Genomic DNA, 16,795 nt, shown 5'->3' on the forward strand with positions numbered 1-16,795 from the left:
GCGTGTACAAGAGAGGAAAGTCAATGTCTTTAAAACCCTGTCGCTTGAATGGCGAGTGCTTTAAGTTGTGTTTGATTCGGCTGATGCAATAGAATTTAGTTCTACCGCACTACATGTATACTTGCAATAGTTGTTATTGTGACTTGTGAGGTTTCGCTTGTACAATTGTACAACTAAGCAGATACATGATTGTCATTCCCCGGATAATCTATGTTCCTGGATAATTCCTGGCGTTGAAGCTGATTATTTAGATTGCCTTGTATGGAGATTGACATGAGTCACTATTTATAACTTATAAATAGTGTGACTTTAAATGGATTTTATGTCATATATTGATATATTAATGATCTTAGGATTAGTCGATATTTCATTATGATATAGACAGGAACTAGAACTCAGTACATTCTAGGCAGTCAAGAGAGGTTCAAGTTGAAGGTACTAGACGCAAATGTATAGTCATAGAATCACATACACTGGGTAATTTAGAATGTACGTTAGGTAGGTGTCTGGAAAGAATATATTGATAATGGTTGAATGTTTCATAAAATGGCTAAATTAGGTTTTGACACTTTTGAGGGTTAGAAGCATGATTCTGTTCTTGTTACAAAGCTGGCGTATAAATTCCTTATCCGTTGGAGATTGTGCCTTTGTTTGTCGAAGGAAGCAAACTCCTTACAAGACCTTAGAGTTAGAGTGCTAAGGACAAATGGTCCATCACTCCATGTTATATAGGATAGTTCATGTCTTCATGATTTTATTGTCTTAATTTGTTTGTAGGCCTGATATTTCATTTCCTTACCGGCTTACACACATAACTTTATGAATAATTATAGGCCATAATTTTAAGAATTTGCTACTTCTGCTGTATCTTCTCTGATAGACTGATTCTTTGATGCCTGGAGGGTTTTGGTCATCTCTTGCATCCCCTGATCCGTCATAGAGAGAACTTGGAGACGATGTGAGGAGGGGTTAAGAACTTCTCAATACGTGTTAACCTTGCATGCTATGAATGGTGGATTGTTCATTTTTCTGCATAATGAGGAGCAGCCAAACGAAAATGCGAAAATTCCTATCCTTGTGTGCTGTTTCAGTACATGTTAATGTAAATGGGGTTGCATGATGCATGGTTATTATTATTATTATTATTATTATTATTTTGTTGCCTCCTACTAAAAACTAGATTCGTTAAGAATTGTAATTGTAATATTACCATAATCTTTGTTGTCATGGTCAATTATTATTTAAGGAGAATTACGATGACGTCTCACATGAAAAAAATCAAAATTAATTATTATAAGGTTTAGTGATAATTGAATTAAGTTGTGTTGTCAATCTTCTTAATTCAATTGTCAATATATTTTGTAATAGTTAATTTTTTTATGAAATTTCAATGTAATTTTTTCTATTATTTATTCCTTTACGCAGGAGAATAACAAAGAGGATATAGTTAAAAGGTTGGAGGCATTGTTTGTATAATGTACTAGAAAAACGAAAGAGGCATTAACACGTAGCATTTTTCCAATATGAGCCAAGTCATATTAGTAAAAATCAATAATGGAATAGAAATTATATTCAAGTTATTGAAAAACTATACCAATTATTGAATGGGTCAATTATTGGTTAAAGAGTTAATGATTAAAATTATAATCAAGCTGTGGTTAAATTAATTATAAATAAAATATTTTATTAAATTGATTGAGGTATTTATTGATTCAATCATGCAGATTGATTTGAATTTTCATGTTATGACTATAAATCATGCCCAACAAGTTTATGAAGAATAGTTTTCTGAAGTCAACAAATATGAGTCACTTAAAAAATGAGAATGTAGATCAAACTTCAGGTAGATCATGACCTTCAAGAGGAAAAGAACAATTCCATTTATGGAAACCAATATTATCTTCTGTATTTGATCTTATAATTTTTCATCATAATTTTTATAAAAATCATTTAAAAAAGAGATCCTGAAATTATTTGTTGGTCCTAAAAATATTATTGAAGGATTTAAGAAATTTAGTTTTTCTGTTAAATAAAAAAGATTTCTGATCCTCGGCAATTTTGTTTGATTTACAACTGTAATTTGACTTTCTTCTTATCATTCGTATGTATACAAAACCTTTAATACCATATTTTAAAATATTATTCATATGAATAAAATAAAAAATATCTACAGTCAACCTTGGCAGAAAATTCAAACATTTGTTTAATTAATCTAATCAGTAATAAAGCTATAACATTACCGAATACCCCCCCCCCCCAAAAAAAAGGCGAAGCTGTAACATTACCACCACCAAAAAAAAAAAAAAGAATTACGTACTTATTATACTTTTGTTTTTAATTATCCATCCTCTACATTATTGTCAGAATTTGTAACCAATATTTTGACTCTCTCTCTCTCTCTCTTCTCTCTTTAAAGGAGTTGTTATGTTACACATAAGCATGTAGGCATTAAGCTGGTAAAAATCACTGGCTTAAAAATCTGCTTCCTTTCATCGGCATGACATTTAAAACCAGCCAGAGAAAAACTGAATGGCAGAGACCAAGCTGAATTAACATAGCTGTGCAAGAATAAAAGCCGAATAAAAAGGTACAGCAATCTACGGAGAATCAGTCATTTGCCTGTAATGTCTCTACCCTGTATTTCATATAAATCCGAAGAGACTCTCAGATAATTTTGCTGTTACCTCCATCAGTCTCCCAATCATTTCCTTCTCTCTTTCTTTCTGGCTCTACCAGGGCTTATGCCATAAGCCCTCCAGGAGTTCTCAGAAAGAAGGAGAGATTGATCATTTGTTTTGGGACAAATCATCATGGCTGATGACTTTTCTTTTGAAGACCTCAAGAAGGAGAATGTGGATCTTGTAAGCAGAAGGAAGAAAAAACCCATACCTACATACATACATACATATGAAATAAACTTGTGCTAAAAATGTTGTGTTGAATTGTGCAGGAAAAGATACCAATTGAGGAAGTATTTCAACAGCTAAAATGTTCAAGGGAAGGTTTGTCTTCAGAGGAAGGAGGGAAAAGGATCCAAATATTTGGCCCTAACAAACTAGAAGAGAAGAAAGAATGCAAGGTCCTTAAATTCTTGGGATTTATGTGGAACCCACTTTCATGGGTTATGGAGTGTGCTGCTGTCATGGCTATTGTGTTGGCCAATGGAGGGGTAATGTATTTGTATACTACATATCCACGTCACGCTTTATGTTCATTTTATTTGTGTTATTTTAAGCAAATCTTTTAAACAATGCAGGGCAAGCCCCCAGATTGGCAAGACTTCACTGGCATTGTAGCGCTGCTTATAATAAACTCAACCATAAGTTTCATTGAAGAGAACAATGCAGGCAATGCAGCAGCAGCTTTAATGGCTGGCCTTGCACCCAAAACCAAGGTTATCAACATTTTTGGGCAAAACACTCATTTTCATGTTCACTAGCTAAAGAGAAGGAATTGGTTTTTTTTTTTTTCTTCATAGGTGTTGAGGGATGGAAAATGGGGTGAGCAAGAAGCAGCAATTTTGGTACCAGGAGATTTGATTAGCATCAAATTAGGAGATATCATACCAGCTGATGTTCGTCTCTTAGAAGGCGATCCACTAAAGATTGACCAGTCTGCTCTCACTGGTGAGTCCTTGCCTGTGACCAAACACTCTGGGAATGAGGTATATTCTGGTTCTACTTGTAAGCAGGGTGAAATTGAGGCTATTGTCATTGCCACTGGTGTACATACCTTCTTTGGTAAGGCTGCACACCTTGTAGACAGTACCAACAACGTTGGCCACTTCCAGAAGGTATAACTTGGTCTTTGTTTCTCCTTTCATTTTATCTTACAACTTGATTAAGCTTGTAGAATGACGGTTTTAGACTGACTTTTGTAGTATTTGACTGGCTTTTAATTATTAGGTATTGACAGCCATTGGTAACTTTTGCATCTGCTCAATTGGTTTGGGAATGTTGATTGAGATAGTTGTGATGTACCCCATCCAAGAAAGGTCATATAGAGATGGTATTGACAATCTATTAGTGCTTCTTATTGGAGGTATCCCAATTGCCATGCCTACAGTCTTATCTGTGACCATGGCTATCGGGTCCCATCGCCTTTCCCAGCAAGGTGCCATCACTAAGAGAATGACAGCAATTGAAGAAATGGCTGGCATGGATGTTCTCTGTAGTGACAAGACTGGAACTCTCACCCTCAACAAACTTACAGTCGACAAAGCCTTGATTGAGGTTAGTGGATTAGTGCTAAATGTAAAAGATCCAGCATAGTTAACTATGGTCATCCTGAAACTTAAACAAGCTAACTTAAGGACTATGATATACTTTACCAATACCAATAAAATTTAACCCAAAATGTATAATAATGAATCAGTCCATTATCAATGAGTCTTTCTTTAAGTTCTCTTGTTTTGAAATACAGGTGTTCCCTGTTGGGATGGATAAGGATACTCTTGTCTTGCATGCTGCTAGAGCTTCTAGGGTTGAAAATCAAGATGCCATTGATGCATCAATTGTAGGAATGTTGGGCGATCCTAAGGAGGTACATATAATAATTCAAGCTAAGACATTATACTGTAAACTAATTACTCTTGTATGCATGCATAATGATTTAACTCGTTAATAAGGTTATGTTGTGACATCCCAGGCAAGAACAAGAATCAGTGAGGTGCATTTCTTACCTTTCAATCCTGTGGACAAGCGCACAGCCATTACTTACATTGATGGCAATGGTAATTGGCATAGAAGCAGCAAGGGTGCTCCGGAGCAAGTATGGGATCTTCTAACATGTGTTAATGCAGCATTATAGTTACAATATATGCTATCACTTACTGAATCTTAATAATTTTTCGTATGTACCAGATTATTGAACTCTGCAACCTCAAGGGAGAGGCTAGGAAAAAGGCCCACACTGTGATTGACCAATATGCTGATCGTGGTCTGCGTTCCTTGGCTGTTGCTCGCCAGGTGAATAAACGGTGTCATGCCACATGTCATAAATTCTATTTGTACAATGTATATCAAGAAATTTCTCTAACAAGTGCAGTGTTTTCTTGGTTTTTACCTTGTTGGCAGGTTGTTCCAGAAAAGACCAAAGAAAGTGCAGGAGATCCATGGGAGTTCTTGGGCCTATTGCCTCTCTTTGATCCTCCAAGGCATGATAGTGCAGAGACCATTCGTCGTGCTCTTGAGCTTGGTGTTAATGTTAAAATGATCACTGGTGACCAACTTGCAATTGGAAAAGAAACTGGGCGTAGGCTTGGAATGGGCACTAACATGTATCCATCTTCTTCACTCCTTGGTGAGAGCAAAGACCCATTTATTGCGTCTATCCCATTAGATGAACTCATTGAGAAGGCTGATGGATTTGCTGGAGTTTTCCCAGGTAATGAAACGATAATTGGCTACTGATGTTAAATCGGTACAGATGAAAGTGTGTATAATAAGTCAATCCATTAGTACAATTAGCTTAACTTGATCTTGGGTTAATATTTAGGCCAAATATACCCAATAGTTGAAGTCTATCTGTCAATCTTGTGAAGGAAGTTTCAAGCTTAATTTCCTTTGTGCCAGCTTAGACTAACTCAACTTTTAGAACTAGCATATCTAAAAAGCAAATGAAGTAAATATATTGTCAAACAAAATTTGATTATGGTGGGGAATATTTACAGAGCACAAGTATGAGATTGTCAAGAGGTTGCAAGATAGAAAACACATTTGCGGAATGACTGGTGATGGAGTCAATGATGCACCGGCGCTTAAGAAGGCAGACATTGGGATTGCAGTGGCTGATGCTACAGATGCTGCTAGGGGTGCCTCAGACATTGTTTTGACAGAGCCGGGACTTAGTGTGATTGTAAGTGCTGTTTTGACAAGCAGGGCCATCTTTCAGAGGATGAAGAACTACACAATCTATGCTGTTTCCATCACAATCCGTATTGTGCTTGGATTTATGCTTGTTGCTTTGATTTGGAAGTTTGATTTTTCTCCTTTCATGGTCTTGATCATTGCCATCTTGAATGATGGAACCATCATGACTATCTCCAAGGACAGGGTAAAACCATCTCCTCTACCTGACTCATGGAAGCTTCAAGAAATCTTTGCCACTGGTATTGTTCTTGGAGCTTACATGGCCATCATGACGGTCGTCTTTTTCTACCTCGTTCATGACACCACATTCTTTAATGTGAGTAAATCCCCCAGCAGAACAACCTATCCATCATACAATTTTGACATGAAATTCTAATTCTTTGTCTGCTTCACCCCTTTTTTAGGACACTTTTGGTGTCAAGTATATCACAGATGGTGAAGAACATCTTAACTCAGCACTTTACCTCCAAGTGAGCATAATCAGTCAAGCACTCATCTTTGTCACAAGATCAAGGGGCTGGTCTATCTTAGAACGACCTGGTGTAATGCTTGTTGGAGCCTTCTTCATAGCACAACTGGTATAGTTTTCACTTGTACACATAATACTAATGGAAATATATTTTACTCTCTCTTTATATTTTCTGGGTTTGACTTGTAGGTGGCCACTGTCATTGCTGTGTATGCTAACTGGGAATTTGCCAAAATCCAAGGCATTGGTTGGAGATGGGCTGGAGTAATATGGCTCTACAGTGTTATTACTTACATCCCTCTTGATCTTCTCAAGTTCATAATCCATCTTGCATTGACCAACAAAGCTTGGGACAACATGATCCAAAACAAGGTCTAAATTCATTTCATAATGTTGTTATACCCATGAGGTGTGTTATACTAACATGTTGTCATATGATTCTCGTGTGTATAAATGCAGACTGCTTTCACAACCAAGAAGGATTATGGTAAGGGAGAGAGGGAGGCTCAATGGGCAATGGCTCAACGTTCACTTCATGGTCTTGATCCTCCAAGTTCTTCCAAGAGCAGCCACTGTGAGCTATCTGATCTTGCTGAGCAGGCCAAGAAACGTGCTGAAATTGCCAGGTATGTGATAAAAGAAGAATAATTATGTGTTAGGTTTTGAGATTGTTAAATGTTTATTAAAAGTCAAATTTACCAAATGTTAGTTTGGTAAAAGTTAGTTATTATAATGAAATTATATTTGGGTATGTTTTTTAAAAAATCAATATGATAAATTAAAAGTTATTTGAAATATAACATAGGCTAGGTTTTAGATAGAGATAATTGAAAGTTGTTTAAACGTTAAAAGTAAATTAAGAGCCCCTTTGATTTCATCTTTCAATTTTTGAAAGCTCTTTTATGGATTGGTGAAATGCCCAACATTATTTGGATTTACATAATCTTCAAAAACTCATTCTCAAAAGTTCTTCTTAAAAGTTGCAAAAAGTGCATTTTCCTTACATTAGAAATACTTGCTTTTAACATATGAAAGTAGGAATTAGGGCGTTAAATGAGGAAGTTAAAAAATTCACTATCTTTTTTTCCCCCACAACTGAACTATTTATATTGTATTTGGCTCCATGTATCAAGCTTTACATTGTTTGACTATTCTTTATTTTAATTATTCAACATATCATAAATACCAAAGTTGAATTAAAACATACCCTAAGAAGACACATCACAATATTTTTTTTTTTGTTATATGAATAAAAGTTACAGTATGGATAGAATCTTATATTGGATCTAACTCTGGGACAAATTTGGCAGGTTAAGGGAGCTGCACACTCTCAAGGGCCATGTTGAATCTGTGGTTAAGTTGAAGGGTCTTGACATTGACCCCATTCAGCAGCACTACACAGTTTAACCAAACCTCAATTTCAAGAATTATTTGTAAATCAAGCTAAAGGAACACAAAGCTATGACAATGCACTTTTCCTTCTCGGGTTAACTTTGCTCTAATTATTTGACATCATCAGCAAGGAGGTGACGCCATCTTTGTGCTAGTAAATTGTAACTCATTAATTATAAATTCTAATATTAACATTCATTTTTTTGTCATTTATAATAAACTAACCAGTGACACGTCACTAGTCAAGGTAAATATATTAAAATAATAGAGAAATAGAGCAAAGCAGCGAGAAACTGAGAATCAAGAGGGTGACGATATTAAAATGCATTTGTTTAAAATGTGTTTGTGTATTTCATTAATCTAATTTATTTATGTTGGTAAAAAAATATAATTTATTTATATTATAATATATTACATATTTAAATATCTTTCATTGAACTTTTGTGATGTAAAATATAGGGAAAGGTTTAGATATTTAACTTTATATATTCAATATACTTTTCTCCTGTCAAATTAAAATAAGTGAATCTTAAAGTACTAACATTTATAACAAGAGATTATTATAGAATAAATCATTCATAAAAAATCATATGTCTTAGTTTCATTGAAAACAATTACTTTAGGCATATAAAATTTTTCTTATTATATATATATATATATATATAACTATAACCAGGGGGAAAAAGGAAAAAAGGAAAGAAAGAAAATTTATAGTCAAGAAGTAAAATCAAAAGGTGTCAAATTTAAAATTTACTTGAACGTTATAGTGTCCAATTTTATGATTTAGTTTTGGGGAAAAAAAACTGCGGTTATCACTGTTAAAAAAACGAGGTTGACTGGTCAGGATGAAGCCACGTAGCCTCCTTGTTATTTTCCTTTCCCGCCAATCTCCGTTCCCGCTCATCTCACACTTATATAAGCCCTAACGCTATTTATGTAATATATTTGAAAAATCTCGATTGTCTCGTCTCTGTGTCGCGCCCCTTCTCTCCATACTTCGCCGATTCGCATGGCGTCTCAGAATCTGACTGAGTATGAACGGAAGAGACTTGAGAATATTCGCCGCAACGATGAAATGTTGGCTGCCCTTAAGATTCATTCCAAAGCCTCTGAAGTATCCGCCGCAGCGAAGCGCTCAAGGTCTTCCCCCTCCGCTTTACCGTTTTTATTTATACTTCTTTCTATTCAGTATTTTTTTGTTTTGTTTTGTTTCATCATTTCTTGAAAATAGGGTTGCATCCAAATCTTACACTCTGAAATCTGAAAAGAAGCCTAAAACGGAAACTCCAGTGGTGATCCGAAGGTCCTTGCGATCCAGAGGCATGCCACCCGATTCCGAGGGTTTGAAGGATGTCGCTTTGGAATCTGTCAATGTTACTGAGAAATCACCGGCCAAAGTGTTGGGTCCTCTTTCCATGAGAGATGCTTACGAAGGGGATGAATTTGACCGCTCCTTAGTTGAAGCAATTGTGGGTTTGGCTAAGAAGGAAGCTCATTCTCATGCTTTGAATGGAGAAGGAATTGGTAGCTGCGCAGATGGGAATGCTTTGAATGTCGTTAAGGAAAGAAGCGTCGGGGCTTCTTGTGATTTAGAGAGGAGAAAGGAGGAATACAAGGTCAGGGGTACGTTGAAGTTGGAATCTCTAACTTTGGATTCCGATAACATAGCAAGGGTGGTTCCATCAAGGATAACCACTGCACGATTTTTTCCTTCAAGCAGTGTGAAGATGATCGTGACAGGTGACAAATTGGGAAATCTTGGATTCTGGAATTGCGATTCTGTCAATAATGAAGGAAATGAAGTTCATTTATACCACCCCCATCCAGCTGCCATTTCTGGGATCTTGGTTCAAAGATATTGCTTGTCTAAGGTCTGTGGTAATGTGGTATTGGAACATGTTCTCAGAATTTGTGAAGTTCCGGTTCACTTATCTGGGTACCGAACAACCGATTTAATTATTCTTTTCCGGTCTTACATTCATCTTCTGACACGAGCTGTTAAACGAATTCTTCTTCTTCTTATTGCTTTTGTGTTTTGGTCTTCTTTTCTGAGAAGATAGGTGTTAACTGTTAAGCAGGTGAATTTACTAGAGATGTCTGAAAAAGGATACAAACCAGTTGAAAAGGATAGTTAGTTTAATACTTTATGCATCTTCTGACACGAGTATGAATGTATATTTACCAATACTGCACTGAAGCATCTGTTTTCTCATCTTTTAAAGAAGCGGATTCCTACATTTACCTCTCCTACGCGTTTTTCTGGTTCGATTTTGTTTATATGCTTGGAATTCAATCGGAACCCCAATCAGGAAACATTGTAACTATTCATGGTTACCACTTATTTTGTCTATTTAAATTTGTTTGATATTACGGTTAATGCAGATTTACACAAGTTGCTATGATGGATTGGTTCGCCTGATGGATGCTGAAAAGGAGATTTTTGACCTGGTGTTTAACAGTGATGAAACTTTATACTCTCTCTCACAGCCAAACAATGATGCCAACTGCCTATATTTTGGCGAAGGTCCTGGAGGCTTGACCATTTGGGACAGCAGGACAGGGAAATGTACATCCCAATGGGTTTTGCATGGAAGTAGGATTAATACAATAGATTTCAACCAGGAAAACCTTCACATGATGGCAACTAGTTCTTCTGATGGAACTGCCTGCACCTGGGATTTGAGATATAATAAGAAGTCCAAGCCGAGTGCCCTAAGGACATTTACTCACCAAAGAGCTGTGCATTCTGCTTACTTCTCCCCTTCTGGGCGTTCTCTGGCAACTACAAGGTATGGACCTTGTTCCACGTTGAGCATTAGTATTTTCAATTTTGAAAGTTTGAGACATAGCTTAAGTCTGTGCTTACTCGAGTGCTCTGTAATATATACATCGTTCGCTTTCTTAATTTTTCTATGCTCATCTGATTCTACTGTTGTAACGATCAATATATTTTATTACCAACGAGCTTTTCAAAATAAGCATAGCATGCAATACGGAGAATATCCTTCAGCCAATTTGGCATATCAGGCTCGTTTTATCCCTCTACATTTCTCAAGCATGTACGCAATGCAGCAGTAAATGGATGCTTGTATTTGACTCTGATTTGCCTAATTGTGATTTTCATTGGGTTTGTTTTAACTTCTAACACTCTTTTCTCTCGATGCAGCCTGGACAACACAATTGGTATATACGATGGAGTTAACTTCGAGAATGCATCGACTATGTTCCACTTCAATCAGACAGGCAGGTGGCTTTCTACCTTCAGGTATGAGTTTTGGGTGTAAGTTTCAAAGGCTGATTTGTCATGCTTTTGTTTAATTATATGCCTAACTTCCAATCAAAATGAGCTGAGTCTCCAAATGTTGAAAGGGACTTGCTTTATCGGCATTAGCGCTTCTTTGTATGCGTCATGAACTTCTTGATACCAGAACTTCATAGATACATATCGTGAAAATGGAAATTAATATTTATGAGCTTTTCATTTGTGGAGACAGAGGAATATGGGGTTGGGATGATTCCTATATCTTCGTTGGCAATATGAAAAGAGGAGTTGACGTTATCTCTCCTGTTCACAAGAAAATCGTCAGGACTCTACAGAGCCCACACATGTCTGCCATTCCGTGCAGGTTTGATGCTCACCCTTTTGAGATTGGGACTCTCGCGGGAGCTACTAGTGGGGGACAGGTTTATGTGTGGACATCATCCTAAGAGAACCATCTAATTATGCACTAATCTCGTGTACAATTAAATGGAATGCTCGTTTGCGGTCTTTAGACTGGTTGGTTGCTTGTATGAGGCTTAAGTTCATTGTCTAGGCACTAGATAGTGTTATGTGAAGCATTTTTATTCCTTGTATGCTTAATATGTTATGTCGAAAGCGGTGATGATTAAAAATTAGGAAAATATAATCATTAATTTTTATAATTTTATCGAATTTTGCTTTCAATTCTTGCAGTTTTCTCAATATTTTCAGTCCATTTAATTTTAATAAAATTGGATTATGTTTGTTCTTCAAGTTCTTAACGATGTTAAATTACGAGGATAAAAAATATTGAAAAATGATTATGGAGACTAAAAAATATAATTTTATAAAACTATAGAGACCAAACCAATGATTATGTTTTTCTTTACAGATTTATCATAATGATGGCGATGGTAATTTTGATGATAATTACAAAAATGATTGACCACTATTTTTACTATTACTATCATCATCATCATCATCATTAATGTTTATGTAGAAACAAGCATAACTATTTTTGTAATTGTTGTTATTATGATAGTCATTTATGCTATTGTCACTCTTGTCATTCTAACAAATATTACTATCAACTGAGTTTAGGTTTGAAATGAACTTCTTGTATAAAGAGGATACTCAGTTAATGACAATCATTTGATGTTTGCATATTAACTAACTGGACACTAATAATATATTGTATGGGGTCCGATGAATCAATTATTCCATGTATATGCTTACGAATACTTCTGAAGGCCTTACACTTGAATGAATGTCCAGGAATCACGACACTCCAAACGAGGTAAGTGGTCCGGTGTAAAATTCAACAGGAGCCTTATATTTTCTAGTTTTATGCTTTGACTTCAAGGATTTTTCCAGCTTATTTTCATGTTTCGTAAAGAGCACTTAGCCAAAGAATATTTGAACTCTTGGCAAAAGCACTAGTGATCCCAGGCACTAAAACGCATTTGCTATGGATACTCGTTACTGTATTAAAAGTTGAAAGCTGAGAAGCCAGAGGCCTGAAAATTTACCAGATATTACATAATTTTTGACAAGAGAAAAGCATGATTGATTAAAGCTTCATGTTTTTCCAGGAAACCAATTCAGATGGAATTACTTGTTCATTACAGGATAGCACAGCCTGAGCCATTAAATTTCCTAGCCAACCATGGTATAACAATCCCCTGGAGCCTAAGCCTCCAAATAACCAGTACTTGCAAGTTTGATTTTTACCTATTAAATCATTAATGCAACCCAAAAGTGGGAGTGATCCAAGGGAAGTTAGTGGAGGCATTGCCCGCAGACCAGCTCTTGCTCCACTGTAGGCCCAATCCTTTATTCCAGGATAAATGGCCGATGCCTTGGGCAGAAGCTCTCCAATAGCTTTTGAAGCTTCATCAGCTGCAACATTTGGTGATGAATTCTGGGATTTCCATTCCCATGTCGATCCCACATGTAGACTCCGACACCCTTGAACGGCAATCCATGCATCTGACAATATCGATGGGCCAAGGTCCGGATATCCTTGTCTGTTAGACAAAGCCAGAAATTAACTCAATTCTGTATTTTATATAGGAGGGTGATGAGCATCCACAAGCAGCTATCGAGTATGAACATTGACACGGACGTGACACAAAATATCTATCTTTATCTGACAATTTTAAGTATCTCCCTGTGTTTCATAACCGTTTGTCATAAATTGGGACTCAAATTGAAAATCAAGAATTATAAGGTGCACAAAGCTCAACATCAAATGCATTTCGATTGGGTTCAAATGAAAGCCAGACTTTTACCCTATATCTTCAGGCAGCTCCAGGTGCAAAATAACGCCTCTGCATGTTCTCAAAGGAAGCCTACCGGAGATCTCAGGAAGCATGTTAACTTTGGCACCTAGACAGATGATGACTGCATCATACTCCCCTGAAACATAAAATGGAATTAGGTTGCACCCTTGAACAATGGAAACAAGCCAGATTAAACTACAGAAGCCTGAAAAGTGTACTGGATGACAAACTTGATTTTGAGAGACTGTAAGACCGAACAGAGTTGACCAAAGCAACACGCCAGAGTAAACTACAGAAGCCTGAAAAAGTATTGATGGGCCATTACCTTCAAACTCACATAGTCCGCAGACAGATCTTTTGTGAAAACTGAGCTGTCTATGTCCAGAACCAAAAGTTGAAGATTCTTTCACCAGATTTTCACATGCCCCGAAGAGTGCCTGATACAAATATTTAAAATAAATGTCACAAAGAAAAAGACTTTTCTTCAAAATAAGAAAAAAAGGACATTAACAAATTGAAACTTTCGTTGAATTACTTATATAGACCTGAAGATAATGTTGGGAATATATATTAAAAGCTGCAGGCATAAAGAAAGCTGTGCCCAGTGGTAGACATATACCAGGTACAAGATTTTGGACTTCTTCTGTGTTGAGAGTTTCTATCCTGCAACCAGGAAGGCAAGTCTGGACATTCTAACCACATAAAGAAGCAGATTATCACTTAGGAATCAACGTCCAATAATCAAGATTCCAGAATTTATTGGACCAGAGAGATTACATCATTCATTTTGGCCAAATGCTTCTCGTCCATTGCTGGTCTTAGGATGCCCCTGAAGTCAGCTGATTTCATCAGAAAAAGGAAAGCAAATCTAAGACTTCAATCAACAATAAAGAATTAAAGATTCAAAACACATTGAATCCTTCATTAAACTTTTGAAAATGTTGCAAATTGACAGTTCAAGACATGAAAACTATCTACCACTCTATATAGTGAGAAAATTAAAAAAATAATTGTGTCTAGGAAAAGAAAAGGTTTCATTCTTTTTCCTTTTTTTAACGGGTAGTATAGATCACAGAACCTTCAAAAGTTTTACTGATAACCCAACTAGAACAAAAGTATCATTTAAATGTTAACAATAAAGTTCAAAAACAAAAGTATCATTGTTAGTGAAATAAAAAGACAAAACCAGTCTTCAACATGCAAATAACATAGAGAGATGTTCAAGTTTGGAGAAAAAAGTGGCATGGAAGGATTCAGTTGATTCAGTTCTTCAATTTTTGGAAGGAAGGGGGAAAACCTTTTGTGAGCAACAAAACTTTCCATATTTTCAGGAGATTCTCCAACTTCGCATTTTTGGGAACTAGCAACTTCTTCAGCAATTCTCAGAAGATTAATACTCTCATTCCAACACTGAGCACCCTCCCAGAGAAGCTTGACTGCAGCGACCCATTAATAAATTGCAAGCAACATGGAAGACATATTAAAGGAAAACAATCCATTATGTCCAGATCAGGATATACTTCAAGAATATAACAGGAACCTTTTGGCGAATAAGGGTGAAGGAGACCTCCAGCTATCCCAGAAGCACCACCCCCAATGCCCACTTCATCGTACAAATCAATTTTCAGATCCAATCTCTTAGGACTATTCTGCAAAAAATAATTTCACAAGAAAGAAATAAAGTTAAAATGTTTATGATATTAAATAATTGCCAAGAAACATAATTTATCAGGAATGAATTAGAAATTAAAAGGGTATTATTCTAATTAGTTGAGCGGAGTTTTCAGATTCTCAGGCTTAATTTTTCAAGCTTAGTTTGCTGTGCTAAAATGTTGAGCTTGTTCCTTGAATAAATTAAAGCATTTGACAAGCCCCTTCCAAATAGTTCCCAAATCGCTAACACCTTTGTCCTTTGGCACCCTTGTATACTAGTTGTGATAGTGTCCACAAACTCACTATAAGCAAAGGCATGCACGCAGTTGGTTGCAAGTCAGTTATAGATGTGAATATAGTGTGCCTCGAAGATAACGTAGCAAATTTTATGGGTAGAAATGCACTTCAAGTTGAAGGTTAGAAGATATGAAACTAGGGGGAAAATCCGATAAACTAAATTCAGAGAGAACAGGAAGGGTACCTTCAACAAATGCCAAACTACCGAGAGTCCTGCAAATCCAGCTCCAAGCACAGCACACCTGAATGAATGAGAACACTACTTGTGATGAACGGGAAGCCATTGAAAAAGAATGAAGGAAAACAGGAAAGGCTCCGCCAATGGTGAAGGAGACCTGAGAGAATGTTGGGTTTGAGAACAGAGAGAGCGAACGCGGGAAGTAGTTATTTTACGAGAAGGAAAACCATAGCGAATACTTATTGTCGGATCAACTGAATGGGATAGTGACATCGCCGGATTAGGGTTCGTCCACAGATTACGGGATTTCACGTCGAGGCTGGCTCGCTCCTCTGCTACGGTGCTTACCCCTTCGTGAGTTGGAGTGACACATTGTTCTCTTGAAAGTTAATCCTGATATCGTGCTATGAAAATTACGTATTTAGTTATTTATTCTCCGATCTAAAATATAAACCTATAAGCAGTTTTAGAAAATTGTCATAAATTTTTGATAAAAATGTTATTAATTAATTAATATAAAAATTTAGATTAATGAATATAAAAAGTAAAATAAAAAAATTGCAATTTACAAATACTAAATTCTTTGTATTTTAAATCAAGATTAAATAAAAAAATTTATATTTTAGGCAGAAAAAGTATCATTAATCAGCGTTATGGAATAATCATTAATAGCTAATGGCAAGATACTCTTTCAATCCTTATATTATAGAGCACTTTCATTTTATCCTTAACTTTAAATAATAATATAACTATATTAAATCCTTTCAAGCTAATTAAGAAAAAATAAAATTAAAAAATTTATTTAATTATTATAAAGTATTTTATATTTTGAACTAAAATTTACTTTTAAAATGTGTTTTATAAATAGAACTTAAAGGAGTAAAAAGTTGTGCATGTTAGAAAATCATGTTCAAACGCTTTAGTATCATACTACAACAAAATTAATGGAAACTATGGGTAAGACTTATATATCTAGTCTAATATACTTAACACACTTATATTCAATCAAATTATGACGAGTAAATTTTAATATGCTAATAAAATTAATAACAAAAATTTATTATTGAATAAATAATTCATGAACAATCTACATGTCTTAATTTAATTGGATACAAACACATTAAGCAAATAAGAGTATGTATATACTCCCTCCGTTAAAAAATATAAGGCATTTTTAATTAAATTTTATCTTCACAAAGTAGTTATATACTTTCAAACTAACTTTATCTTTCTATATTTACTCCCATTAAACACCCTATAATAAATATAAAATTATTTATCAACAGGAGTACTTAAAAAAAGGGCAATGATTACACTTTAAAAGATTAAAAATACCTTTATTTTTTAACATTTAACTTCTCAAAAACTGTCTTACATTTTTTGACAGAGGGAGTAAGTTTTTTCCAAATACAA

The 16,795-nt window shown here is 35.5% G+C and overlaps 3 protein-coding genes across 3 annotated transcripts; 2 read left to right on the forward strand and 1 right to left on the reverse strand.

Moving 5' to 3' along the window:
- The first annotated feature begins 2,668 nt into the window (after positions 1–2,668).
- On the forward strand, positions 2,669–7,929 carry LOC129320421 (ATPase 8, plasma membrane-type). The gene is made up of 14 exons (XM_054965871.1): positions 2,669–2,861; positions 2,951–3,169; positions 3,257–3,394; positions 3,479–3,793; positions 3,906–4,232; positions 4,423–4,542; positions 4,648–4,770; positions 4,863–4,967; positions 5,076–5,385; positions 5,672–6,186; positions 6,275–6,448; positions 6,529–6,711; positions 6,799–6,965; positions 7,650–7,929. Exons 1-14 carry the CDS (start codon positions 2,811–2,813, stop codon positions 7,744–7,746), a joined length of 2,844 nt encoding a protein of 947 aa, XP_054821846.1. The 5' UTR covers positions 2,669–2,810; the 3' UTR covers positions 7,747–7,929.
- Positions 7,930–8,677: 748 nt separating this feature from the next.
- Positions 8,678–11,677, forward strand: LOC129320534 (uncharacterized). The gene is made up of 5 exons (XM_054966039.1): positions 8,678–8,871; positions 8,963–9,602; positions 10,114–10,520; positions 10,898–10,996; positions 11,226–11,677. Exons 1-5 carry the CDS (start codon positions 8,741–8,743, stop codon positions 11,437–11,439), a joined length of 1,491 nt encoding a protein of 496 aa, XP_054822014.1. The 5' UTR covers positions 8,678–8,740; the 3' UTR covers positions 11,440–11,677.
- Positions 11,678–12,515: 838 nt separating this feature from the next.
- LOC129319504 (uncharacterized) lies at positions 12,516–15,766 on the reverse strand. The gene is made up of 9 exons (XM_054964605.1): positions 15,540–15,766; positions 15,389–15,446; positions 14,795–14,903; positions 14,552–14,690; positions 14,032–14,083; positions 13,800–13,946; positions 13,580–13,691; positions 13,264–13,390; positions 12,516–12,999 (listed from the first exon to the last, which is right to left on the reverse strand). Exons 1-9 carry the CDS (start codon positions 15,653–15,655, stop codon positions 12,543–12,545), a joined length of 1,317 nt encoding a protein of 438 aa, XP_054820580.1. The 5' UTR covers positions 15,656–15,766; the 3' UTR covers positions 12,516–12,542.
- Positions 15,767–16,795: the final 1,029 nt, after the last annotated feature.

The sequence above is a fragment of the Prosopis cineraria genome, unplaced genomic scaffold (genome assembly GCF_029017545.1).
Source record: "Prosopis cineraria cultivar Desert tree isolate PC_DT_omini unplaced genomic scaffold, ASM2901754v1 PC9, whole genome shotgun sequence".
Classification (NCBI taxonomy): domain Eukaryota; kingdom Viridiplantae; phylum Streptophyta; class Magnoliopsida; order Fabales; family Fabaceae; genus Prosopis; species Prosopis cineraria.

What these genes read in the sequence shown, in the direction of transcription:
- LOC129320421 (XM_054965871.1), top strand. Translation starts at nt 2,811, where the DNA reads ATGGCTGATGACTTTTCTTTTGAAGACCTCAAGAAGGAGAATGTGGAT. An exon ending in AGAAGGAGAATGTGGATCTT is followed by an intron (nt 2,862 to 2,950) that starts GTAAGCAGAAGG and finishes TGAATTGTGCAG; the next exon opens with GAAAAGATACCAATTGAGGA. An exon ending in GCAAGGGTGCTCCGGAGCAA is followed by an intron (nt 4,771 to 4,862) that starts GTATGGGATCTT and finishes CGTATGTACCAG; the next exon opens with ATTATTGAACTCTGCAACCT.
- LOC129320534 (XM_054966039.1), top strand. Translation starts at nt 8,741, where the DNA reads ATGGCGTCTCAGAATCTGACTGAGTATGAACGGAAGAGACTTGAGAAT. An exon ending in GCCGCAGCGAAGCGCTCAAG is followed by an intron (nt 8,872 to 8,962) that starts GTCTTCCCCCTC and finishes TCTTGAAAATAG; the next exon opens with GGTTGCATCCAAATCTTACA. An exon ending in CGTTCTCTGGCAACTACAAG is followed by an intron (nt 10,521 to 10,897) that starts GTATGGACCTTG and finishes CTCTCGATGCAG; the next exon opens with CCTGGACAACACAATTGGTA.
- LOC129319504 (XM_054964605.1), bottom strand. Translation starts at nt 15,655, where the DNA reads ATGTCACTATCCCATTCAGTTGATCCGACAATAAGTATTCGCTATGGT. An exon ending in AGTTTTGTTGCTCACAAAAG is followed by an intron (nt 14,084 to 14,551) that starts GTTTTCCCCCTT and finishes AGCTGACTTCAG; the next exon opens with GGGCATCCTAAGACCAGCAA. An exon ending in ATTCCCAACATTATCTTCAG is followed by an intron (nt 13,692 to 13,799) that starts GTCTATATAAGT and finishes TATTTGTATCAG; the next exon opens with GCACTCTTCGGGGCATGTGA.